We start from the raw sequence: 26696 nt of genomic DNA on the forward strand, positions 1-26696 counted from the left end.
CTCTTCAGTCGTGTAAACGTGTACGAATAGAATGGCAAAGAACGTGATCTTATAGTTCTGCCACGTGGTGGCGCAACAATCTACTGTTTATAAACCCTTGCGAGACCTGATGCGAAGAATTTAAACAAATGCCCACTTTCCTCTTCCCTCTCGTTTAGTTTTGGAATTATTATCAGCACATAAAGAACAACGACGATCCTTTGAATTTTGCGTCAAAGTTTTCCACATCCACCACCACACTCCAGTTATGTTTTGGATGTTCAATATGTTCTTTGGAAGTATGTCGCAAAATGCATCATACAAATGCCTTACACCGACAAGTACTGCAAGGTGTTATTTCCTTCCCTTTTTTAACATATTGATTTAGAAATCATAAAGGAAACGCGATAAGTGCAGGATTATCTGACGTCTTTGCTCCAGATTTGGTGTCACCCACCCTCCCCTTCCCAACTGGAGGTGCTGCGTCTGTCTGCGAAGTGTTGAGGGAGGGGATGTACGGCGGGAAAAAAAAGTCGGAGTCGTAGGAGGAGAAGTGGAAGACACGCTGAGGGAAAAGGGGTCAGGGATACGGAGTTTTATCACATTGAGTGAAATTAGGGGAGTTGCTCTTACAAACGGTGGTGCAGACGAAACCAAGGAGCTTTGGTGTCAACAAACCAGTGCCTGTGTTTTTTTTTTTGTTGCTTTTGGAGGAAATACAAATATTTTTCAACACCACTTTGTCTATCTCTACGTTTTTTATCTTTTATTTTATTTTTTGTAATTTCTTGTTTATCTTATTTAAATTTTACTTTGGTGTTGCACAGGTGTGCTTTTGCTCTGAGCGTAATTTGAACGACGTTGCCAAATTGCGCCAGGATGCGCGTCTGTCCTCTGATGGTCTTCTTCTGTCTGCTGAGTGCGGCACACGCTCAAAAGTTCTCCGCTCTCACGGTAGGACAACTGACTGCTTCAAATGTACACATGTGTGGAGTTAAGGTGGAGTAACTCTTAAGGCTTTGACACCAGTTCACAATGGGCAGCCTTGTTAATTGCTTGTGGTGCATTTACCCGCCTGACACCATCCAAATGGTGTTTTGTCTATCGATGACCATTCGCCCTCATTCAGTTTAGGGTGCTCTTTTGCAAAACGCCATTGGGACTGTTCTAAAGAAAATGACATTGATTTAATTTTTTAAAATGTCTGTATTGTCCCATTGAAAAAATGATTTTGCTCTATTTGACAGCATTGTATTTTATATTTCTTTTCATTTTAATGATTTGACGTTCCTGACGTTTTGGAAAAGAGCTCTTTGTTTGCATACGTGTGCTTAATCAAAGCACATGGTATTGTTTTATAACAGTATGACAGCATGGCTCTTGTCGATTTTTCTAAAACTGCTCTACTGCTGTATTACAGTCTGATGAAATTATAATGAAATAAAAACCATGGTCATTATCAAGTGCAACTACAGGAGCAGGGTGGAATGTGCAGTGTCAGGAGCTTTCCTGATTTACACGTTGATACGACAGCCCCCCCCCCCCCCCCCCCCCCAGGCACCATTATTTATGTTCTGGGCCAAAATGCCTTAATATCCAATTGGAAACAAATGACCATGAGTTGTTAACCTGTAGGTGAAGGGTCGGAAATGCTCTTTCCTGATGACACAGTGGAGCTGTGGAATGTGGGAGGAAGTGTTACATGAGCAGATGCTCTTCTTAATTGTATTTATTTTGTTCACACTGCATCATCTATCACGTGTACCAGGCTCTGCTATGTGAATAAAAAATATTTTCATAACAGGTCTGTCTCAAACTTCCCCATTGCGGTCCTTCACTTGCTTTTTATTAGAATAGCACATGGCAAACTGGATTTGTTCTCTGCCGGTGATTAATGGTATATTGTTTGAATGACACATGAGAGGCTGGTTGGTTTCCTGAAAAGGCTTCCATGCGCTACTTTGTGCATATTTGAGGTCAAACAAGAGGGTAGACCTATGGGACGTTTGACTGAGATTTTCATGAGAACAACATTTTCCATGGTTGTTGGCATGAAATAGTGTGTGAGGAGATGTGGGCACATTAACCCAGCTGTTCTTTCTTCAAACCTTGAATGGTTCTCAAACATATGGGCTCCATTGGTCCTCATGATTTCATTAAATCGTGGACCTGCCCCAAGAGACTTTTTTTTTCCTTACCGTCATGTGATGAACAGACGCCTTTCTTCACCATCACTCTTTCTTTTGAGAATCTTTCACAGCAATTAAATGCCTTTTTTCTGTGATTGAGTTAGCGGCCTTGTTAATGGCTGTCACTTTCTACCTTCTCCACTACTGAAACTAATGACTAATCGTAGCATCCGACCGACCACGCAGGAAACTCCCGCCAAGGCCATTTAACACGTTTACCTCGACTCTCAGCTGGGGACCCCATTGACCCCGTGAGGCGGTGGTGTGAGGGGCCTCTCAGGCCATTGGAAGCATAGGGCCCCCGAATCCGAAAGACCCTGATGAGCCTACAATATGCTCACTGCTGGAGTCTCGCCTCCTCCATACGCCATTCATGACCACAATGCTGCAGAGCTCGGGAGAGATAATTGGATTTGATTTTTATGCTGGTTGGTCTTGGACACCCCACCTGTCTTGCCCTTTCTTGACTCGCTTGATATTCTACCATCTGTTGGTACTATTGTAGTAGATGGAAAAGGCAACTTGTAAGACTGTTAATGAAAATAAATGTGACATTATCAAATAAGTGAGAACCTAGAGAAAGTGTGTTATCAAGTAATGTGGATGTGGACAAGAAAATTATTTGTGCAATTCTGTAAATTCATTCGTGACATTGTGTTACGTTTAAAGCTGTTAATGAAAGTATACCGTAGTATGAATAAGAATTTAATTATGAATCGTAAGAAGCTGTGCTGCCTAACTTCAAGTTAATCTTTCATACTCTCGTGTTGATGCATGAGGTGATGGAATGAGAAACCGCATAGTTCTGCTTCACTCATCCATCATCACTGGGCAAATGCACAAAAAAATCTGTATCTGAAGAGCCACTTTAATAAAAGTTCATATGGGAGGAAATGTCTCTGAAGGATATTTATCTCTGTGTTTTAAACATTGAGCATGATTCTGGGTGGTGGATTTCATGCCTCAATGGGTTCTCATTGCTGTTTTGAGACGCTTTATCATAAACTCAAAGACACTTGGCGCTTTGCTGTGTGTTGGTCAGTGGGCCCAAAGGGGGACGCTACTTTGCTGAATGAATCTGTTTGGGCTGTCAGGCTGTTGGCTGGCATGGGGAGATAATGACAATCGTGGTGTTGAACAGGCAAAAGGGTGTCCAGCAAAAGTTGTGGAAAGGCTTGTAGCCCACCATCATAGCATGGCTGGAAATAAACCAGTTTTTTGTTGTTTGTTTTTAGGGCTGAGCCCAGGCAGAAACTCTCTTCTTGACCTGTCTGCCTTACCTGTTGGTTAGGATGGGGAAAAAAAGATGAATGTGGACTACCAAATAGATAATAATTGTGAGTGAAACTGGTTGTGCAACGTTTGACCACCTTTTTAAACATGCACAAAAAGCTTAAGATATGTACCAGTTGATAGTGAACTATAAAATCACCATTGTGTAACTAGGATATATTGAATGTAGTATTCTGTTAAAAACTCATTCACTCCCAAAGACGTTTCTAAACGTCATTTCAGACGTGGTCTAAAATTGGCTGGTACTCAATGAGTTAAAAGATGGAAAACAATGTTATTAGTCTCACTTTAACTGTGCATACCTTTGAGAAAATGTTTTTTCTTACTTTCAATGTACTTAAATTTGGGAAAGGACATTTCACTTTATTTTCTTGATCAACTATGGGGAAATTAAGAGACAATGAATCACTCGTTGCTTTTATTATTCTTTTTTGTTCATCATGTTGTTTCTTCGATGACTGGTTCTCAACTGTAGTTGCAGGACAAATGTCTGTATGAAAACAAATAAAATGTTCTTCTTCCAAGATGAAAGGCACAAAATGTGTCCAGAAATCTCATATTATTTTTCTGCTGCGAGCTGTGAGTATATTTAATCCATCAGACGTGGCGGAAATGTGCTCGACTACAGCCAATTAGACCCCAGCTTTTACTTCTAACTTTGGTTTGCAAGTTGAAGTATACAAAATCTGCCAATAAATCAAGGAAGAAGCAGAAAGTAATTGTAATAATGCCTTGACGTGCCACTAAATTCGCAGCTGATGGGCAACCATGACTTGGTCCGAAGATGAAGCCATTTTAACAAGAGACGTTCATTAACATGGATTGTGCAGCCGTATCTCCCGACCGACATGGAGTACATTAAGTCGTAGAGTAAGGTAATACAGTACAGTACAACAAACCTGTTGAATCATTTCGAAAAGTAGCACCCCAGTGTTGAAGTAGAAAGCATGAAAATTTGAGCAGTTTAGCTGCTAATAACTAGCTGGCAGCAGAAGTAATGTGCAATAATGGCTCAGCCTGTCTCACATGACCAAACTCAAAAAGAGATGAGCGATTGGTTATTACCTGAGTCCTGAGCTTCCCTTGATGTCATTTTCAGACAATAGCAAGTGGCAAAATGGCCGCCCCCTGAGATGGACAAAACCAGGTGGATTTTACTGCTTAACTCATGTTCCAGATACGCAATATTATTTAGGATGCCGAATTTAGACCCGTGCGTCTGCATACAACATATTTTTGTAAGGAAAATTTGGGGGTTGACTTCCCCTTGAAGACAGTGATTAATCAAAAATCAATTCCATCAACAGAATTTTTTAATCTTCCATCAAGCAATTTTTATTAATTATACTGGCCATCTATACTGAAAGCAACTTGCAATTGCTAGTTACACTTTAACAATGTGCTTCTTCTTGTTGTGGATGAATTTTATATTACAAAAATCTCATGGCGCCCAACCCAAAAGTCACAAAAATGATTCGTGCTGAAATATAGCTGATTGAAGAAAAATCGGGTATATTTAAGTGAAATAGGATCATTTCCTATAGCACACCTGATGATCTCTCACTGCACGCTGTGCAATGGCACAGTGGTTGGGAATTATTGCACAAGAATGTGCAGGTGTACACGGAGGCCTGGAACAGCTGTAGTAATGTAAAGCCACCCTACCAGTCACACCCGGTTCTTTTCTCCCAATGAAGTACAGTAGTGACTTTTTTTTGGTTATTGCTAACAATGAAGAAAAGCTGGTTCTCTCTGTATTGGATGACAGATGAGTGCCGAGTCATGTGTTCTCATGAAGCAAACGCCTCGCCTGTTCTTTATCATTAGTATTAACTCTTTTCACTCCACACGTTCAACCCCAGATACTTTTTTTTTCAATTTTTCCAAGACTTAGGGTAAAAAAAAGGGGGGGGCCTAGAATTGGCCGGTACTGAATGAGTTAATTTCGTTGACTACTGATGATTTTTTTGCTTTGAAAAAAAAGGAACACAAGTATATTTCTCTAGGGCTAAAAAAAAAAATTGTTTTGGAACATTTTAATTCGATCACTTCAATAACAACTCCTCTTCCGTTGTGTGTCCACGGGCCTCTCCATTCTGGGAGGATTTATGACCCAGGTTGACAGGATGGGCTCTACCCCCACCTGCATCCCCCACACTCCCAGCCCAAGGCGACATTGCCCCCTCCCTCCTTGCCAACCCCCTTCCAGGTGCATTGCAGCCCTGCAGCCTTGCTCGTCTAAACACAGGAGGCTGCCACCAAACACCATCCCTCAATTGATTTTGAAGAGATCAGACGCAACAAATTTGTTTTATTGCTGTTCATCCCGCCCTCTTCAGGCTTGTGTGTGTCATTTGTTCTGGCTCCATGCCGTGCCATGCTCTTTTGGAACTTCTCGATCAATTTAAGACACGAGAACCCCTCTGTACAAAGAATGACTGAAAGAATGTATTGTACACATCTAATTGCTTCCGTTTTAAACCCAACAAAATAGAAAAGTACTTTTGTATGCAAATATTTACTTCATAAAAGCAGACTTATGGCAAGCAGAAACCTATCAAGGAATATGCCTGAAACCAGTTTCCTGCATGTTGTTTCTCCCTGCCTTAACTCACGTCATAACTCCTTTGGAGAAGATGAATCACGTTAACTTTATGAAACTCTCACACTGTCGCAACACAAAGATCCCTGACATATGTTTGACTGAACCACTCTATCATCCACTGTCTCTTCAGTCATTGTAGCAGTCACCCTTGGTTGCCACCCCCTTCACCACCGCCGCCCTATTGTGTGGCTTGGCCAGGGGGTTTTCATACCACGGTGGTTGATACAATGGTGGCATTGACACAGGTGATCCGATGCGTTCAGCCAAGAGTCTGTGTTGTCATGTTTCTCTTTTCATAGCTCAGTAAAACATCCTCGGGAGCGACTCCAGGTGCAGGTGTTGGCATAGACATTGAGTTGTATTTTCTCCAGGAGTTGACATTGCCTCAGATGACTTGTTTGTGTCTTTTGGCCAAGTATCTAAAATCATTTTAGAAATCTTATAATATGAGTGACTACCACCACTATTAATACCGTAGACGATGCGTGTCTAAACGATGTTTGAATATTTGGAAAGATATGCTCCATGACACCTACTCACACACTAAATCTATTATGCACCGGTACTATAAGTACTCACAGTATCAGTAAGAATTAGTGTTCCAATTCAATGAATTGGATATGGTGGTCTCGTGCTACTTCTTGTGCTAAACAAGGAGCGGAATACGTGCAATCTTGATAAGTAAAAGTCCCGATTATACACCACATGTCACAAACATGCATCCATGCATTTTATGTTGTTTTCATGAGCTCAATGGATTAACCAAAGCCTAACCCTGCAGATTTTGGGCGAGAAATCTGGTCCCTGAACTGGTCACCAGCCAATTGCAGGGCACAAATAGACATTCATCCATTCAAGTCAAGTCAAGTCAAGTCAAGTCAAGTCAAGTCAGACTTGACTTTCATTCAAATGAAATTCATTCAAATTCAAATTTCATGAAGTCATTCAGAGTGGCATTTACTGCTATGGACAATTTATAGTGTTCACTTAAATTACCATGTATGTTTTTGGATTGTGGGAGGAAACCGGAGTACCCGAAGCAAACCCACGCAGGCACGAGAACAACATGCTAACACTACACATTTGAATGTGTGACCTCCGAGGCATATGTGCTCACAAACATCAAAGTAAAATACAAAGTCACACTGTTTGCATATTTGGATACTTCTGAAAGGAAAACTTCATCTTTGCTGATTTGGAGAAATAATCAACACAACTAACCTGAAAGAAGAACCATTTTTTCTCACACAGCGAGGCAAACGAATGGCAAAATGCGGTCCACATATTGTCAGCCAACCTCCCTGCCTGACAGCTCAGAATATAATTTCTCAAATATATCAAGTTAACCACAAATCCCATTTTAATCTGTTTGTAAAAACTCCCACATCTAAAGTCCTTTCAGAGTTTAATTTAATAGTTTGGAAATCTTTTGATGTAACGCTTGCTGATTCCCAGAAATAAAACATCTTGCAACAGTTTCCTCGGGTTATCTATTTTCTCCTTGCGACAGTTCCTGCGGGTGGATCAGGATAAGGAGTGCGACATGGAATGTAGCAGAGCTCCTCGCAAACCCTTGTGCGCCTCGGACGGCAGGACCTTCACATCTCGCTGCGAGTTCCTTCGAGCCAAGTGCCGCGACCCCCAGCTGGAGGTCATCCGAGGGCCATGCAAAGGTCAGGTCATGAGTCACGCTTCATCACCACCTGATGCTCTCAAATGCACGGACGGGGTCACAGGAGAAACTTCTGGGTTAAATTCATTTCAGCATAATTGATTCTTTGAGTGCTGGGAGGACAAGTGGGGTTGACATTGTGAGAGTGTGTGGGAGGCTTTGCTGCCTGCTTTATGGGCTCACTTTGCTTTATTTTTCTGCGTCTGTTAACATACTGTGTACAGCATGTGACATAATGTGCACAATACTGTATGTGTGGTTAAAAGTTTCAGATCTGCTTTGTTGGAGACACCTCTTAAAATCGTTTAGTTGATCAATTTGTGTGTGTGGGGGGGGGGGGGGGGGGCTGCAGCTTGTTGGTGTATGACTCTTAATGTTGTGTCCGTAATGAATATAGAACTGGCCAATCAGGACAAAAGCAGTAGCGTTGGAGCATTCCCACAGAAACCCTCATTGCTGCTCAGGAGGAACTGAAGCTCCCCAATGTTGCGCCACCCATATTATCCTGCTAGTTAATTGTGCTTTCTGGTGCAGTACCATAAGAACGTGGTTTTTGAGATAAAGGAAGGTCTTGTTTGATCGAGCAGCGTTTTCCCCAAATTGTTTGGCCTCGCTGGGTCTCTATGGCAACATCTCTGAGCAGACATCTGGATGTAGAGGACCGTCCCGGCACACAGAATAGAGGATTCCAGCTAGGAAGCTGAAAGGGACGAAAGTCCATGAAAGTCGTATTGTATGTGTCAAAAACTTTGAGTCTCTTAGAGTTTGGACCCCCCTCTGCTTCTGGATGTCAGGGGTGAAAGGAGCAGGAGCTGCATTCACATTCAAAGCCGAAATGAGACAGGGGGCTCATCTGGTCTCAAAGCACAAAGATAGTTAGAATTTGTTTTCTATAACTGAGCTGGAATGAATCAAGGGTCCTATCATTTTTTCCACGACACCCTTTTAAGCTCTCGCAGAAGGATGAAGGTTTTGAGATTTTCCAGTAAATCTAACTGCATAGCTCCTTATTTCCCAGTTTGTCTACGTCACCTTTCCCTTCACCAGTGGCAGTGACACCCATGCAGACACGCAAGACAAAGAAAAACTAGCACGCTCCACTTTGTGCGTCAATTGGATGATCCATATTGGATGCGTAAGCCAAGCCAATAACTTTCAGCCGTGTGACCAAATGGGTACATTTTTCAAGCGTTGAGTGAGTCATTGTTTTGAAGGCCTACGAACCTGCCAGACAGACGGGCACTGTGTGTCACTCCAAGTTGCCATTGATGCTACACTGAGAGTTTAAACAGATGGTGCAATTGGCCATGAAGATGAGTTGAAGTCATAACTGTTTTTATGCCATTGAAATCATTATTCGCAATAATATTAATTACTGTATATTTGATACCTTTTATTGTTGACCTGTTCAAACAAATAATGTTCAGACATTTATAGGAAGTGGGGAAGCATGCTGGACGATGTGGTTAGCATATCACCCTCATAGCTGTCTGGGCTCTGGCTTTCCGGTGTGGAGTTCGTCCACATCGTGATGAGTCCTGGGTGTGGCCTGTCTCTTGCCCAAAGTCAGCTGAGATAATCTCTAGCTCATGTAAAACCCCAGTCAAAATGATGTTTAACAGAAGTGGATGGCCAATATATAATAAAGGTACCACTGATCTTACAAGTGTCCGAATGCACTGCACACTTACTGCTTTCTCTCCAGCAGGGTGTCAAAATCATTTTTGTCGCAGGCCACTTTGTACTTCGGGCTTCCCTTGGAGGGCCGTTATGACACTGAAACCAAAGCTCTTATTGTTACATAATACACCACAAATTGATATATTACTCACACTTTTGAAGTCAAGCATAGTAATGTATCCAGTTATTTTTTGAGTTATTGTAAAAAGTGTACCAGAGAATTCTTGCACAATCTCAATATTATTAATTATCATATGAGTGTCTCAAGTGGAGACACATGTTTTACTTTCGTGGGCCACATAAAATAATGTATCAAGCTGGCTCTGGCTCTCGGGCCTTGAATTTGACACATGTGATCTACCTGTCCCTGTACCCGCTGTTGTCTTTGACACTCATTAGTTCTATTAGGTGTGCATTGGCTATTTTTGCAGGGAAGCGTGATTCATCCATCCATTTTCTCTACCGCTTATCCTCTTCAGGCTCGTGGGTCAGCTGAAGTCTATCCCAGCTGACTGGGCGAGAGGCAGGGTTCAAACTGGGCTAGTCATCATCAGCTAGGAAGTATAGCTGATCCGACCTTTCGACCGACCGATAGTAAATTAAAAAATTATATTTTTGGGCAGTTTTTGAAATTTGATCCCACCTTCATTTCCTTATCTGTGTAATTACTTTGATGGCAATTGCATTGCAAGACACAAAGTTAAATTTTCCAGCTCATTTTTAAAAAAACTATGGCATTATGTGGATTTATAGTTTTCTCCATGTAATTTTTGATATGATTGGGCTTGGGCTCCAAAAAGCAGTGATTCCCAATCTTTATTGAGCCAAGGTACATTTTTTAAGTTTAAAATAATCGCACGGCACACCGCCAAACAAAATTCTCACCAAAAGACGATACCATATGCATATGTCAGTTTAATACTTTTTATTAAACTGACCATCTAATAGAAGATCATCTATTTGTTCTTTCTGTCACTATACGTTACTGTCATAGATAGATGGACAAAGACATATTATTTGTTATTAATAAATTATTTTCTCACCAATTAAGTCAAATTTAATCATTTTCCGCAGGAAACAGTTAGCGCTCTTACGGCACACTAATGTGCCCCGGCACACTGGTTGTAAATCACTGCCCTAAAGGACACAAGTAAACACTTGCAAATGTGCATTTCTATTTACAACCTTTGAACTGGGTACATGATGAGATGGCAAGGGACAGACTGAGGAAGGTTTAGCTTTTCCTTTTGCATTGTCAGCCCTTTTCTCCATTGACTGGAATGCACTGTAGATGCACCACAAGACGTCTCCTTCCGTAATGACTTTACCATCAGGCACCACTCAGACCAGCCTGGTGTGCTCCTAATAAGACGAGAAGAAGTGTTGGTTCTAATCCCAGCCACACAACCATGTGATATGCTGCTTCTGAAATGTCTTGAAATATTAGCCCCCCTTCTTGCAACACCCTTTGTTTCATTTTTTAATTTCATCATTATGCATGTTATTCAGCATCTTGACTTTTTGAGAAAACTGGGCCTGCAGCTGCGCGGCATGAGAAAGTAATCGAGCTGTGGGTCGCACCATGGCTCTCTGTGATGTGTCGTTGATTGTGGTGATTTGTGGTTTTCCTCAGATACATCCAGATGCGTAGCAGAGAAGAAGTACACGGAGCAGCAGGCCAAGAAGCTTTTCCCTCAGGTCTTTGTACCAGTATGCAACCCCGATGGCACATACAGTGAGGTAACAAAATAAATGTGACCTTTTCGGATGTGAGCAGTGGTTGCTGTCTAGTTTTTATTCACATTCCAGCATCTTTATTGAACCCGCTATAATCTAATCGCAAAAACTTGCTATTTGTGTGTTAACTGCTTGACAGGTACAGTGTCACAGCTACACCGGATACTGTTGGTGCGTAACTCCCAATGGCCGACCGATAAGTGGCTCCGCTGTGGCTAATAAAAAGCCTCGATGTCAAGGTGGGCACAACTTCCGCCCCCCCCCCCAAAAAAGAGATGGCCAGCGACCAAAGTCAGCAAAGCAATTATAAATACACTAATAAACAAAAAAAGATAACTCACCTGATGCCACACCTTCAGCGATCAATCTTAATTTAAACATTGTATTGTCGTAACAAGTTCCATACTTTTAATGGAGCCCTTTTACCCTGAAAGGCCACCATACTTGTCATTACGGTGGCCCAAACAATTCTGGGTCAAATCCTGCCAAGGCATAATTGCAGCTTTGAAATGGTGATTTAAATCAACCCCCACTTCTCCTACTAATTACTCCTTTACTATGTTTCATTTCTTGTGAAATTTAAGGCAACTGCCGATCATTGGCATGCAATTTCAAGACAATACGGCACTATACTGTGCTGTATCATTACCTTTTACTGTGGTTTAGTTATTGTGCAATGGTGCCTGTTGACGAATGTTTGGAAGTATTTAATTGAATTCAAGGTTTTGCTTTTTAGGGTCAAAACAAGAGCGAGCTACCACAAGAGAACCAGGAAAAGGTGAGAAGTCATTTGTAGACATTGCCAAGCAGGCATGACTGCAGAATGTTTTGTCTCTCCCCGGGTTAAAATGGGGCTTGACCGATACAGAGGGGCACTGTGAAAATACTTTATAAATATATTTTGGGATATCAAATAAAATGCTGGAGGTGCTTACTTGGAACTACACAGATTTCTGACGGAGCTACAGCATTCCTTAGTCCGGGTATAGCGCCATCCCGGTTGTCAAGGTTTTGTTGTTGTTTTTTTCCCCTCCGGGTTTAACCTCAATTTAAACAAAGACATGTCTTATTTGCAGATTTTCTACATTCTCAGGAGACTCACCTTCTCATCCATCCTTAGTTTTAACTCACCAAGAATGCACTTACTCACCATGTTTTTTTAGGTTAGCTCTTTTTGGAGAGTTAACCATTCATATTTTAAAATACGGTAAAATCCCCACGCATTAAAACATTCAGATTATTATTTTTTAACGTAAAGATAAGAAAAACCATCACTAACGTTTCCTTTCGTCCCTCTGACGCCCGTAAACTCTGTGACCCTAGGCTAGATATGTTTGCTCAATTGTTTAGCTCACCATTAGCTGGACAAATGCTTTGTGTCAGTTCTGCATTTAATTGAGAAGCCAATAGAGCACTTGAAATTATGTACACCAATCGTTATTTAAGTAGAGGCATCAATATGTAGTGTTTAAATCTGCCAATTATACATGTTTACTCCCACATTCAGCATATTTCAGTACTTATCACCACATTAACAGTGTGCAACTCATATAATGTTAACATGAAAAATTAACAAGCATTCTTCTAAATAATTGAGGTGTAGACATTCATTTTATGAAGTTGTTTAGAGATGGAAATGTTCATTTAGAGACAATGTACTTTTTGTTATATAATCAGTGGGCCGGAAACAATATTATCACTCCAACACATAACACAAGATTTTCTGGCTTTTCTTAGGATGTGCTTGAACCAAGTAATGACGTGACTCAACTTGACTTCCTTGATCCCCCACCCCCACCCCCACAGTGACTTGTTTCTTGCTTGAGATCTGTAGGGCGCGACTTGAGACTTACTTGTGACTTGCGCATATGTGACTTTCACCCACCTCTGCTAAATAGACCATCATTTACAGTGTAATGTGCACGTGTACGCCTTTCAAAACATGTACGTGCATGCGTCTGTTTGTCTGTGTCTTTGTCGTGCAGCTTTGGTCGCCTGTTAAGGCTTGCCACTACTTCATCAACCTGAGAGGGCCCGAAGGCTGATATACAATCAGTCTGTTAACTAAGTGAAACATTATGAGCAAAGATGTTTTCAGATAATGTTGATGATGATTTTTTAAAAATATTATTTTTAACCATGATGTTGATTTAACCCAGTTGAATGTTGAAAGAGCCATATTGGACCAAAAAAAAGAAAAACAAATGTGTCTGAAACCGCAACAAATTAAAAGCCTCAGAAAGAAGGCAACACACGCTGTACAGTATGTATCTACATTAGCTATATTAGCCTACTATCAAAATGACTAAGTTGGTTACAAATATACAATGAGCCTTCCCGATTAATTTTTTTTCCCCCTGCAATGCATCCTGTAGAGCAGGGGGGCCGAAACCTTTTTGACCAAAGCTCTATTTTTCGATCAACTAGCCTGCCGCAATTGACCCGTGACCACACTCGCACGCATACTTTACACACACATGCCATAATGAGCAACAGCCATAACCGAGGCTAAGATGAATGAGGCACGGGACGCACTTTTGCCTTTTGACTGACTTACCGTTTTAAAATGCTTCCCTCGGTCCTTCAGATTGCAATTCTTTGCCAGTTACGTTGGTGAATTGGACATGAAACACAGTTTCTTCTTACAACAGCCATCTGCCTGGCATTCCGCCCTGCTAATAGAAACATGTGTCGTAGGCTATAACGCAAATCTTCATTGACAGAAATGTTGAAATGTAATATATATCCGACATATTTTTACAGCATTGAAAAATGTTAAAAATGTTTGTCCTCCTATCTCAACAGCCTCAATTGATAATTTATGTTGTACTGAATTTTTCCGATACAAAGAAAAGTTAACACCTTACTCTTCACCCTAAGCCTTGTCAGTGCACCAAAGTATGCATATAATTGTTGAGGGGGCTGCAATTGTCTTTTGGGTACGGTGTCCATCTGAGCTTTCACCAAAAATGTAATTTATTTTGAGCAGGACCGCAACATTTGAAGGAGGAAGTAGTTGGGAAAGTGTGTGTCAAAAAGCAGAATAAACTGTACGTTTGTGGTGTGTCCACACTGAAACTAGCAGTAATAGCAGCAATATGTTCATCCCGCAGAAGCCCATTAATGCCAAAGCATTCCATGAAGTACTTTAATAGTCAAGGCATTGAAGCATCATTAAAACACAAAATGCTTCACCATAAAGTCTTCTCTGGTGCTTAATTTGACAAATTCATTCACATGCTGGAAACAATATGCGGCTTATGACTGGCAAACAGCAGTAAATCTAATGCTGTAAGACCACAAATTGCTCAGGGGTTTCCTGGCAGATGTAAAAAGAGGTGTTCCAGCCATGTAAAAGGCTGCACAGTCAAGATAGGTTATTAGTGGTTTATCATAAATCCAAATCCTAAATACATTTCATTCCCTCACTCCAAGCTTCAGTTCACAACAATGTAGTTTTATCCACCAATACAGAATATAAATGGCTGGTATGGCAAAGAAGTGCCTGCAATGTAGAAGACATTGTTGAAAAGAACAACGTTGAGCCTTAATCCTTGTTTGTGGAGCCATTCATTTGAGTTGTCCGGACTCACGCACAAATAGCTTTACCTTCGGAGAATAAGTGACCTACAATGAGGTTAACCACACCTATGGCCTTGGCTTCACCCCGAGAGACTCCAAACCTCTGTCGCCGTCCTGTTCTTAGCACAAATCAAACAAACACACACCAAACAAACATTGAGCTGAATTCTCCCACAGTTTGTTGTTTCTCTCTCTCTGACTTGGCACTTCTTCAACACTTCTGTCTTTTATTTATGCTTGACATAAGAAGCACAGCAAGGACAACTGGACACGTTATATTCATTTGCTACATTTTGTTTATATATGTTTTCAACAGGACAGCAACGATTTGTTGTCTCTAGAAACAATGATCCATATGGGAGTATATGACCACTATCTTTTATTCTTCCCCGACTGAAATTTTCCTCTCTCTGCATCATACACACACTCTCTTTTTTCCCACTTGCGTATCTGCCTCTAGCCTTCTTGACCGGGCAACGTGCAAATCTCACAAAGTCATGTATTGCTTTTTTCTAGTTTACGCTTGTAATGGTAGTCTCTTTGCAAATATTCTCCATTCTGAATGCAGATGAGACTGGCTTAGTGGTGGATCCACAACCCCCTGCGGATGAAGAAGGTGAGTCTCTAGCACCCATTAATCCATCCCTTGTTCATCAACCATCATCACACTCAGTGGGTGACTGGTAGTTTACATATGTACAGTATTTTATATTACTAGTGAGTAAACAAATGTTGGAAATAGATCAATGGATAGAGGGTGGCCTCTGGCCAAAAAATGCAGGCTTATCTCAAATGGGAGGGGATCAAACTCCTCCGCCACCCTTCAACAAGCAGTTTTGAAAATGGGCGGCTTTTATGGCTATTAGTGCTCTACTGATATAACAAGTGCTAATTGGTTATGGTCGACATTATTAAATCAAATTATTTTTATTGCTGAAGGTGGGAACTTCCACATCCCCCCCAAAAATAAAAAAAAATCAGTAGCAGTGAAACTACTGTTTCAATTGCTGCAGTCCCCAAGTTATTTGAGTTATTTCAAAATCTTATTGTCTAAAGAAAGTATCATATTCTCATGACGCGATCATCTAACTTAATGACACTCACAGCCACAGTCCATAGTTTACCTACCCCAAATTTTCCCATTTCCCAGCCATCTCTGTCAAATGCAGTTGACTTTTTGCAATTTAAGATCAGACAACCTTGATGTGATTTTTACAGTCTGTGATTTTTGGAAGCAGTTGGCTCCAATGATATATGACTGTGTTTTCAATTGATGCTAATAAAGCTGTCATGGATTTTTTTCAGACATCATTTCCCAGTACCCCACTCTGTGGACGGAGCAGGTCCGCAGCCGGCAAAACAATAGAACTAGAGCACCATGTGAGTTTGAGCTTTTTTTTCCATGATGATTGGGCGTTTGTAGACCCCAACTGAATGCAGGCTTTGTGTTTTCCTGCTGAAGACTTTAGAGTGCAATCGTGGTTTGTGGCTGTTTCTCAATACTTATGAGGATTGGGGGGGGGGGGGGGGTGAAGCCAGCACATCTTGGTGTTGGGAGTACATAATGCTTTGGGGATCTGGTGGCCTGTGGTTCTTTTTGTTGCAGACTATTCGTAATTATCAGCACATGGCAAAAACACAGGATCTCCTATTCTTTTTGGCTTGATCCATGCAGTTCTTTGACTCATGCTGCACGTCGATCTCAACACACAGATCGGTTACCCTTTCGGTCTTTGGGGATTTGTGTTTCGTCCTGCACAAAACATTCATCTAGGCTGAAAAGCCAGCGTGCATGAGTGCATTTGTGTATGAATACCATTATCATAATTTAAAACCAATAAAAAAAGCATGACAAATGCTGAAATGATGGTTTTGATTAACGTGGACTCTTTGGGGTATTGAGTGGAGAAAGAAGGAAAAACAGCCCAACAAAGAGAGCCCATATGGAGGTACTGGAGCGAAGAGAGTCCGCAGGGAGGCGTTTCATTCAGCCTCTTTTGTGTGTGCAAAGATTTCTTAATAAAATAAACAACGAAAAGGGATGTCCATAATCCTGCAGTTGTTTCCGATCTTTGAAGGAATCAGCAAAAAATAATAATAATAAATGGAACTCGCTTGGCCGCAAAGGATCAGCTTGCATCCCTGAGTTTAATGCTACATGTCTCTTGAATATCTTCACAACAGATGAGATCCTGCTGGGACAGGATCTGCAAGAAACCCATCTTTTATCCTGTTTGAGACAATCAGATATTTCTGTCGGAAAGCATAAAACACAACGAAGAACTCCATTTTCTCTGGGAAATGTGAACCTGTAAATAAAGACCCCTGCAGCTAGACAGTGCACTGCACTTAGGTGTGAAGACGTGTGGGTGTGTGAAGGTGAAGGCCCAGTGCACCAAGGCTTGAGTATTTGTCTTGTCTGTTTCCCTCGCTGTCATATAAATCCATGGAGGATGGCTGACTTTTTAAATATTTACTTAACTTGTGGCATGGGGTGCTGTGCTTGTGTGTCATTAGCCCATTAATGTCCGTAAACAGTGCCACAGGGGGCTGATATAGGAGTCTACACACCCTGTCTCTGAGCACTCATCCGCCGCTCTTTCTCAACTCTGACAGCCTCTCTCCACCAATACTGGCACCGAGAGAGTTATTTACTCTATGTTTTACTTTGTTAAATTATGTTTAAAACTGTGTCAACCAGATGTGGTTTGGCTTTAGACTAAATTCATGCTTTGAACAACCCTTTGCGTCCAAGTGAACCTGCAATTACATGAAAGTTTGTTCGTGTGAAAGTAATGCCACTGTGATCTCACTCTCCAGCATCATCGTGTGACCAGGAGCAACAGTCTGCTCAAGAGGAAGCAAAGCAGCACAAAAACGACGCTGTGTTTGTTCCAGACTGTGGCCAAGGCGGATTGTACAAGCCAGTCCAGTGCCATCCCTCTACTGGCTACTGTTGGTGTGTCCTGGTGGACACTGGACGGCCCATACCTGGTACCTCCACCAGGTACGACAGATTGCCCTCAGAACAGACTGAATTGTTACAACTGAATTCCTCTTTGCTTTGCTTTGCATTGGTTTGGGTTTTTTTTGTTTTATATTGAGTGAAGAACTAATTTAGATACTCTTATGGCTAAGGCCCTGACTATGTCTAATGACTTAACCCAGGCTGAAACTCCCTTCCTTACAAAAGTCAGATTATAACCTCAACCCAGTTTTGGATATGCTGTACAGCAGAACTTCAGTGCACAGATGTAATCTGTGCACTGAAGTAATATAAGTATAAGTATATCTCTCATTGGACTGAATGGAAATGAAATTAATCTGGCAGCTGCCCCCAGCTGCCTCTTCCCCCGTTGATCAAAAGTGGATGCCCATTCAACCAGACAAGCCTCTGAAATTTTTCAGCGACCTTGGAGGGGTGGGGATTGATAACCCCCCCCCACCCCACCCCCCGCCATACGGCCATGCACCCTTTCACTAAATTGTGGTTTATTTGGTTGTGTTGTTAGCGTAATGCTGTTAACTAACTGAGACACCACCAAACAATGATGGGGAAAAACATTCCTTGCCTTTGCGCTTGCTTGATGTAGTATCTCTGTGGGCGATGAGAGAGACATCATTCAGACTGGCAGTGTGTGGCACTGGTGCACTTGGTACTGGTACACATGGCTTGTTATCAGATTAACAAGTATCCAGGCAAAGGGCCAGGGAGTACATTAGCACACACGGAAGTATGGATTGTGACATTTCTCTTGACTTGTCCCAGGCCGGCTTTTGGCCCACTAGTAGAGCAGCCTGGGTGGGGCTCTGGCTCTCCAAAGGGAAGCTGTGAAATCTTACTTGTGTCCCACGCTCCCTGTCAGCCTCTCTTCTTCTAAATTTTTCCTTGTCACCCTAACTGTCCTCACACCAGATGCCAAATCATCCTCCCCTATTTGGATGCGTGTCAGGGCCTCCGTTTTTCCACAACTATTTTAATCTCATAGATTTATTGCAAATTTCACTGCTGCAAACTGCCTCTGTGGTCCGATTCACATTGAGTGACATGCCATATGATTAACTTGTTTCTTTTGCCCAAGGTATGAGCAGCCAAAGTGCAATGGCAACGCGAGGGCTCACCCAACTAAACCAAAGGACCATTACAGAAGCAGACATCTTCAAGGTACGCCTCGCAGGCGAATGGACTCAGTTTCTGTTTTTCTTCTCTGCTCAGACCACATGGGGAAGTTCTTCAGTCATTGGGCTCCAACTGCTGCCACCCTCCCAAGGTTGTGATAACAATGGAAGTGTGTGTGTTTGCTGATATCATTAGCAGTGTTGGTCAAGGAAGTTCTTGATAAAGACTTGAGGATTGCCAGATACTGCCCTTCCATGGTCAGTTAGCCACGTGACACAGACGGATTGGTGGGGATTCATCGACACTGACATGTGGAGATGGAGGATAGCGGGATGAGGGTAGATAGGAGATGAGGGGAAGCAGCAGGCGAGAGAGCTGGAGGTAATGAATCATGGGATGTCAGGAATAGGCAGCGATATACATCTTGGCAGCAGCATAGATAACGCAATTAAAGGTGAGTATGAGGTTTGAGCAAATTATCAGGGTGGCTTACTTGCTAAGTTTGACAAAACTGTGCACAATGGATAACCCATTACAATGAACCTTACCCCGAGACTTGAGTGTTCCTCCTAATATTTAGACCCATTTCATAAGTAGTTTTCACTTTGTTTGCTAAAATAAAGGTTTCTTGGAGTGGAAAGTAGTTCATATTTAGAAACCAGTATTTAGCATGACAGGTACTCAAGAGCAGCCTTTTGACTCCTGTAGAAAGGCCCATGTTGGGCTGCAGCGTGCTTAACAATATAATTAAACCACCACTCAATATGTTTATCAAAAGGTTTATGCCACATCTGCCCTAAATTAATAAATAGATTTTCTCATGATACTTCAGCTTCCATCCACTGTCAGAAAACATGCAAATTAGGTTAATTAAATTCTCAAAAATGTCCATACTGGAGGTGTGAACGGAAGTGTAAATGATTGTTAATATTGTTGTGATTGTGTCTATATATGCCCTACGGGCCGTAGTATACTGTCCCGTGCATACCTTGGCTCTCCTCCAGTCATCTGGGAAAGGCCAATGAGGTTTCTGAAATATACATGTCTTGTTTTTAGGTCAGATAGTCAGTTTTCATTGATTTTTTTTTAAGTTCTCCACATAGTTGATCATTTTATCTTGCATAGATGTCACCGTGTCACATGGGGGTATACAGTTTTCATCCTCCATAATAAGATATGTATACTGCAGAAAATGCCCTATTATAAGGCACAGCAGAGAGCGCATGCAAATTGATGTAGGATAATGTTCTCTTCTCACTGATGGACTTGTGCATAAACATTATCGCTCAACCACTTCCAATCATGATTTGTTATGTTTGGCCAGATTCCATTATGCTTTCCATAAATTGGAAAGTATTTTGCTGTATTTAAATGTATCCTCCAATACACCACATAAATTGCAGACAAAGTACAGCAATTATAGCTTTTAGGTGTATACAACTAAATCATAGTTTAAGGCGTTTGGCACTGTGTAGGTTTCTTTCTCTCTCGATTTTTTTTTTCCGGGTAGTTTGGTAAACATGTTAATAATCCACAAGCGAATGCACAGAGCTTCTACTGTTCTTCTCCGGTTCAAGTGTTTATGCAGCCGTGCTCCAGACCAGACAGGCACACTGGTCACAGGTGCTGCTTTTTAGCAGCAGTGCAACTCTGGCTCTGCTCACACATGAGTTGCAGTGCCAAAGAGTGTTACGGGTTGTCATTGATGAAAACTACATACGTCAGCAAATATTACTCATCTTTGTTGATGTTTGCCAGATGAGCCCCACTGTGTGTGAAGCGTTGCGAAACAGGACATAAAATTCAAGTATATTTGTTGTATCAGATGAAGCAAAACATTTACGAACATACTTCATGCTGGTCGACAGAAAACGTGCACCAAACCCCCATTTTGAACTACACCTGGGCAGTGTAAAATAAATAAATAAATAAATAAATCGCCCGCATCTTATTGCCTTTATAAGATATTGCGTCAGTGGTTGTAAACCTGGTTACTGTATAAACCAGGCATGATTACGAATGTTGCCTTCAGTCCAGTCGCTGTCGAAGCACTGGTGTTGAAAGGTTTATCGAGCGAGATGCAAAAAAAGGAGTTGGAGTGAAAAGTAGTGTATTTGACTTTCTTTCTCTCCACACTTTTTGGGCAAGCACTGGTAGCTGCTGATGTGAGTGCTGACAGGACTGTGCCCCATGTGGTTCCGTAAAATAACATTGCTTTTCATTGAAAGCAACGGATGGGTATACACATGCACTTGTTGGCCAACCTTTTGCAGCACGCAGCAGCTTGATAAATGGAGGCATTGGAACAGACGCAAGAAATAATCTCATGATTTGATGCCTTCTTGACTTGAACTGTCAAACATGGGCATTAAGGTACAATCATAAAAACAAACTCAGATTTTATGTGAAAGACATCTCCTTAGGTAGTGGTAGCCAGACATCTGCTGCCAATAGAGGCAGAGTTTTAAATGATGATCTGCACTTTATTTCTGCAGCAATAGAAAGTAAAACTGTTTTCCCAAGCCACAAAAAAAAAAAAAACACTTTGTCTTCTGAGAGTGTAATTGTGTGAGTGTCTCAACGCATTTGCAACAACAGCACCATTTTCTTGGCTAATAGGCGCAGGTCACAAAATTTGCTGGGTTTGAGCCATGAGGTTGAATGACCTTGAATGCAAATATGCTCAGCGTGTAAAGAAGAACAGTTTGGGCATGTGTATTATCCAGCCTATAGGACCAAGTCGCCTCACTATTCGGGAGAAGTGAGAGGAGGCGTGGTGCTGAGTCGCCACCTGTTACAGAGGGCCAAAGCATGCTATTATCTCCAACACGGGAGAAACTGGCCCCTCAGGCCTGAGCTGTGAAAAGAGTAGAAGAGGAAAAGCAGAGGGGAATCAGGCTGTGAGAAACAAGAGAGTCTGAAGAAAAATCCAGGATTTTTTTTTTAGAACTCTCCCGCCTTCAGCTCTTCCACAATAACCTATTGCCCTCACTCTTTAAACTATATGGCCAATTACTCTCATTAGGGTTATTCCACCTCAGGTCCATTTTAATTGTTCCTGGGGGTGGGGGGAGGGGGGTGGGGTTTCAGTTAGGATTGTCCTTTTGTTATTTTTGTGGATTAGCCTGTGAGTTTCTTCTTAGTTGGCATTTGACATGATTCCATAGTATCTCCATCAGTACTTGGCTCACTCCAGACTGTTTGGTCTACTGATGTCTCAGGTGGACATATACATCCAATTTTTAGGGACATCTTCAGTGTCCAGCTGTCAAAACCACTCAGGGGCCTCTTGAATGATTGGCAGGTATCCTCTCCCTCCTCCAGATGAGGGTCTGATACTTTATGGGAAGATCTTAAAGACAACTGTGACAGATGCCTTTCTGTTTTTTCCCCTTCTGCTGTCTTATGCACGAAAACCACCTTTCCTATTACATGACGTCCTGCGCCAAACATTTATTGGGCCACCTATGATGGCAACATTCCACATTCGAATGTTGTTGATGAGGGGGATCCGTTTCTGTGTTTGTTGAGATCCACGCACCTGATTCTGTATCCACTGCATGATTTCCAAGCTTGCACACTTATCCAGTTGCCTTGTTTTCCAGGCTGTCCCGGTGCAAAGAAAACTGAATTTCTGACAAGTGTTCTTGATGCGCTGTCGACAGACATGGTTCACGCTGTCACAGATCCAGCATCTGCCGGAAAGTATGCTGTTTTTTCATGACTTAATCCTTCTCAATATAATTTCATGCTCTCATCAAATAAGTGATAGTGAAACCTCTTAGTTCGAAAAACTGCCTTGTTCCAAGACACCAATCAACTGATTTTGAAAGATGTCATATATATATATATATATATTCCACACAACCAGGATCTACAGCAGCGACATCGGGATGTCATTCATGTCAGCTACAAGTACCTTGGTATACCACAAGCCAATGGCAACCTCGAACTGGCAACAAGGAAAGCGGCTACGGCAAAATACCTCCAGCGAGTGAGGCAAGTCCTAAGAAGCCAGCTCAATGGCAAGAATAAGACCCGGGCAATAAACAGCTATGCCCTGCCAGTGATCAGATACCCTGCAGGAATAATAAGGTGGCCAAAGGAAGAAATTCAGACCACGGACGTTAAGACCCAAAAGCTCCTAACCATGCATGGAGGGTTCCATCCCAAATCCAGCACCCTGAGACTGTACGCAAGCCGAAAGGAAGGAGGCCGGGGACTAGTGAGTGTGAGAGCCACTGTCCAGGATGAAACATCCAAGCTCCATGAATACATCAAGGAGAAGGCTCCATCGGATGACGTACTCAGAGAATGTCTCAGATAATGGGGAACAGAAGATGAGGCGCTGGAAGAGGGACCATCATGGGAGGACAAGCCCCTACACGGGATGTACCACCGGACCATAACTGAAGTGGCTGATCTCAAGAAGTCCTATCAGTGGCTAGAGAGGGCTGGCCTGAAGGACAGCACAGAGGCACTCATCCTGGCTGCTCAGGAGCAGGCCTTGAGCACCAGAGCCATCGAGGCCCAGATATACCACACCAGACAAGACCCAAGGTGTAGGTTGTGCAAAGAGGCACCTGAGACGATCCAACACATAACTGCAGGGTGTAAGATGCTGGCAGGGAAAGCCTACATGGAACGCCATAACCAGGTGGCTGGCATAGTCTACCGAAACATCTGTGCGGAGTATGGACTGGAAACCCCAAGGTCAAAATGGGAAACACCTCCGAAGGTGGTGGAGAATGACAGAGCGAAGATCCTGTAGGACTTCCAGATCCAGACTGACAAGATGATAATGGCGAACCAACCAGATATCGTGATCATAGATAAAGGGCAGAGGAAAGCCGTTGTAGTGGATGTAGCGGTCCCAAGTGATGGAAACATCAGGAAGAAGGAACATGAGAAACTCGAGAAATACCAAGGGCTCAGAGAGGAGCTGGAGAGAGCCTGGAAGGTAAAGGTGACAGTCGTGCCTGTGGTGGTCGGAGCACTCGGGGCAGTGACCCCCAAACTAGATGAGTGGTTGCAACAGATCCCGGGAACAACATCGGACATCTCAGTCCAGAAATGTGCAGTGCTGGGAACAGCAAGGATACTGCGCAGAACCCTCAAGCTTCCTGGCCTCTGGTAGAGGACCCGAGCTGAATGAGGGACGGACACCACCCGAGGGGTGCGAAGAGGATTTTTTTTTTTTTAATATATATTGCAGGGTGAAACAAAAACCTTTAGTACCTATACAGAGGGTCCTCGGTCGCTTATGAAGCTGAATTATTAGTTCGTACGTATGTCAGAACATCTCTCCCTAACTCATGTGCTCACAATGCTCATGTGGTTGTAAATTCAAAATAACAGTACAAATTTGAATAAAAATGTTTCTAGGTTATAAATATGCAACAATCAAATGAAAAACAGAAGGTGGAGCAGTACCTGGGCATGTCTTCTTTTGCCACATGATGACGTATTCTTATACTTATTGATGTTCGACCAGAACATTTTTCGGTAACTCAACTCTCTATAACTCAACTTTAAAGATTCCACTGTGAAGACCCAAAGTAAATACTGCCTTATAGCTGGCTAGCAAAGGTGGGATGCTTGATACCAGTCTGCTGATTTTATCTTCTAGGGTGGTGGAGCCTGACCCCAACCACACACTAGAAGAGAGGGTGGTCCACTGGTATTTTGGTCAGCTGGATAAAAACTCCAGCGGTGACATTGGAAAGAAGGAGATCAAGCCATTCAAACGCTTCCTGCGCAAAAAATCCAAGCCCAAGAAGTGTGTCAAGAAGTTTGTGGAGTACTGCGACATCAGCAATGACAAAGCACTGTCCCTGCAGGAGCTGATGGGCTGCTTGGGGGTGACCAAGGAAGAAGGTGAGTTTAGAAATACCGCCACGTAATTCAGTGTGATAAGCCTCATAGCCCTAGCAACGGTGACCAAGGGGACTGGAGGTTAAGGAAGGGTCAATTTGCACTTTGTGTAGACGGAAGGATTTGATGTGAATCCAGCCTCAGTATTTCCTCCTTACAAATGCCATTTAAAGTTCCTGTCACTCTGTCTTTCAGGGGCCAAAACAGGAGAAGGCTTATCTCCCAGTAGACTTGTAAGTCAACTATTCCTTCGCCCCCCCCCCCCACACCCCCCTTCCAATCCCTACACTATACTAACCCTCACCATTTTTTCGGCTTCCCAGCAACAGTTGGTTATTTTTTTATATTCATTCAGTTACCTTACATACAGTGTAAATTAGTTTCACAAATCATTTGAGGGCAGACCAAAAAAAATTACCTTCAGGACAATAGTTTGTCAATCAGATATTGTTATTTCAATGAAGAATGTTCATCTTTTATTTTAAAAAAAAGAATTTCTTTTTAACCAAACATTACATTGCACTGAAGAAAATGGTGTGTTGAATTTACCGGTACTAAATGTTATTTGGTGAAGTGGTTGCATGAAATAAAATCATCTGGATCTAGATACATTTTCTAAGTAGACGACATCTTCTTAAAAATAATATTGTCTACTAAAAGTTCTCAATCCAGATGACTCTATTGTGTGTAGTCAGTCACTTGACAAAATAACAGGAAATTCAACACACTATTTTTTTCAGTATCCTTTACGCTTGAAGGTTACGGTTGGATCAACTTAGTATTGTGCTAAATAAGCTTACGCAATGCAATTATATGGAACCGCCTAGCATAAACACACACTGTAAAGAATTTCTCTGTAAAGCAACAATAAATTAGAGACGGCAGTATTTTATTTTAAAATGCATCTATTCTAATCTAGTGCTGTATTTTGAACTCGTATATTACCAAAATAAAACAGCATCACTTTTATTTATTTTAACAGTATACTACTGTATTGCGGATTGCAATACATGGCAGTGGGATAACTATATTTTTTTACAGTACGTGCCAGTTTTTATAAAAATAGTAATCATAATGCATCTGATTTATATGTCATTTTTCCGTCACACACTCAATGGGCAATTGATATTATAGCACTTGCGCATTCACACTCTGGTAGGGGAAAACTATATAATAACCACCACGACGAGTGACTCAGACAGCGGACTGTTTGGTTACTAAACGGCCCGCTCTGCCTACTTCTGGTTGGACGGCCGTGATGCACAGGGCTGGCAGTTCCAAAATGTTTTCACATTTTGCCAAAAATAACAAAACTGACAGATTGTAGAGATACAATATAGTACATTTCTTTCACAAGACAACAACTATCTGAGAGATTGTTGACAGATTAGTCAGAAGTAGAGAGAGCGTACAAACAAATCTTAGTACAAAAAAAACACATGCACCTAACTAATATGACTTGTTTGCTCTCCTCAGCACCCCTCGAAGAAACAAGGCTAAAACAGAGGGATCCCGCTTCCACATGAACATTCTGCCCTCACCATTCGGCAAAAACAAAAACCGTAGTATTTGCACTTTGTACTTTAAGGAAAATGTAAATTCACTTTGTAGAAATAAGGTATTTAAACAGACTGCTGAATCTGTGAATGTTTTAGTTAGCTTTTTTCTGTGTCCCGACCAGCAAAAATTATTAGCACATACAATGTATGTGTACTTTGAGTGTCTAAGTTGTCATGTTGGATGTTTCATGTTGTGCCCCTTTCTATGTGGACTTTTCCTCTTGTGTTGATGACTATAAATCTGATGTGTGGATAGTTTTCTTGCAGACGACACCTATTCATTTAGAACGTAGTATTTTTTCCTGTGTCATTAATGGCAGCTTGTTTCAAACACTAACCATGAGAAACATGCTACAGATTCCTATGTATTCTTGTTTATTAGAAATAAAGACCTGTTTTAGATATA

At 41.9% G+C, this 26696-nt stretch overlaps 1 protein-coding gene across 3 annotated transcripts; it reads left to right on the forward strand.

Moving 5' to 3' along the window:
* Window positions 1–483: 483 nt before the first annotated feature.
* On the forward strand, window positions 484–26696 carry smoc2 (SPARC related modular calcium binding 2). Of its 3 annotated transcripts, none has more exons than XM_052080091.1 (13): window positions 488–933; window positions 7577–7739; window positions 11052–11158; window positions 11295–11394; window positions 11892–11933; window positions 15273–15353; window positions 16043–16117; window positions 17558–17744; window positions 18820–18902; window positions 22463–22562; window positions 24487–24734; window positions 24927–24964; window positions 26208–26696. In XM_052080091.1, the coding sequence occupies exons 1-13, from the start codon at window positions 859–861 to the stop codon at window positions 26229–26231; spliced, it is 1323 nt and encodes a 440-aa protein (XP_051936051.1). In that variant the 5' UTR covers window positions 488–858; the 3' UTR covers window positions 26232–26696. The 3 variants fall into 3 exon arrangements, 2 of the variants coding, with proteins under 2 accessions (XP_051936051.1, XP_051936052.1); XM_052080092.1 differs by having other exon boundaries at window positions 490–933; window positions 15306–15353; XR_007964772.1 differs by lacking the exons at window positions 24927–24964; window positions 26208–26696 and having other exon boundaries at window positions 484–933; window positions 18820–19008; window positions 24487–24606.

This window comes from Hippocampus zosterae, chromosome 11, assembly GCF_025434085.1.
Source record: "Hippocampus zosterae strain Florida chromosome 11, ASM2543408v3, whole genome shotgun sequence".
NCBI classification, from domain to species: domain Eukaryota; kingdom Metazoa; phylum Chordata; class Actinopteri; order Syngnathiformes; family Syngnathidae; genus Hippocampus; species Hippocampus zosterae.

What these genes read in the sequence shown, in the direction of transcription:
- smoc2 (XM_052080091.1), top strand. Translation starts at nt 859, where the DNA reads ATGCGCGTCTGTCCTCTGATGGTCTTCTTCTGTCTGCTGAGTGCGGCA. An exon ending in TAAAAAGCCTCGATGTCAAG is followed by an intron (nt 11,395 to 11,891) that starts GTGGGCACAACT and finishes TTTGCTTTTTAG; the next exon opens with GGTCAAAACAAGAGCGAGCT. An exon ending in GCTTATCTCCCAGTAGACTT is followed by an intron (nt 24,965 to 26,207) that starts GTAAGTCAACTA and finishes TGCTCTCCTCAG; the next exon opens with CACCCCTCGAAGAAACAAGG.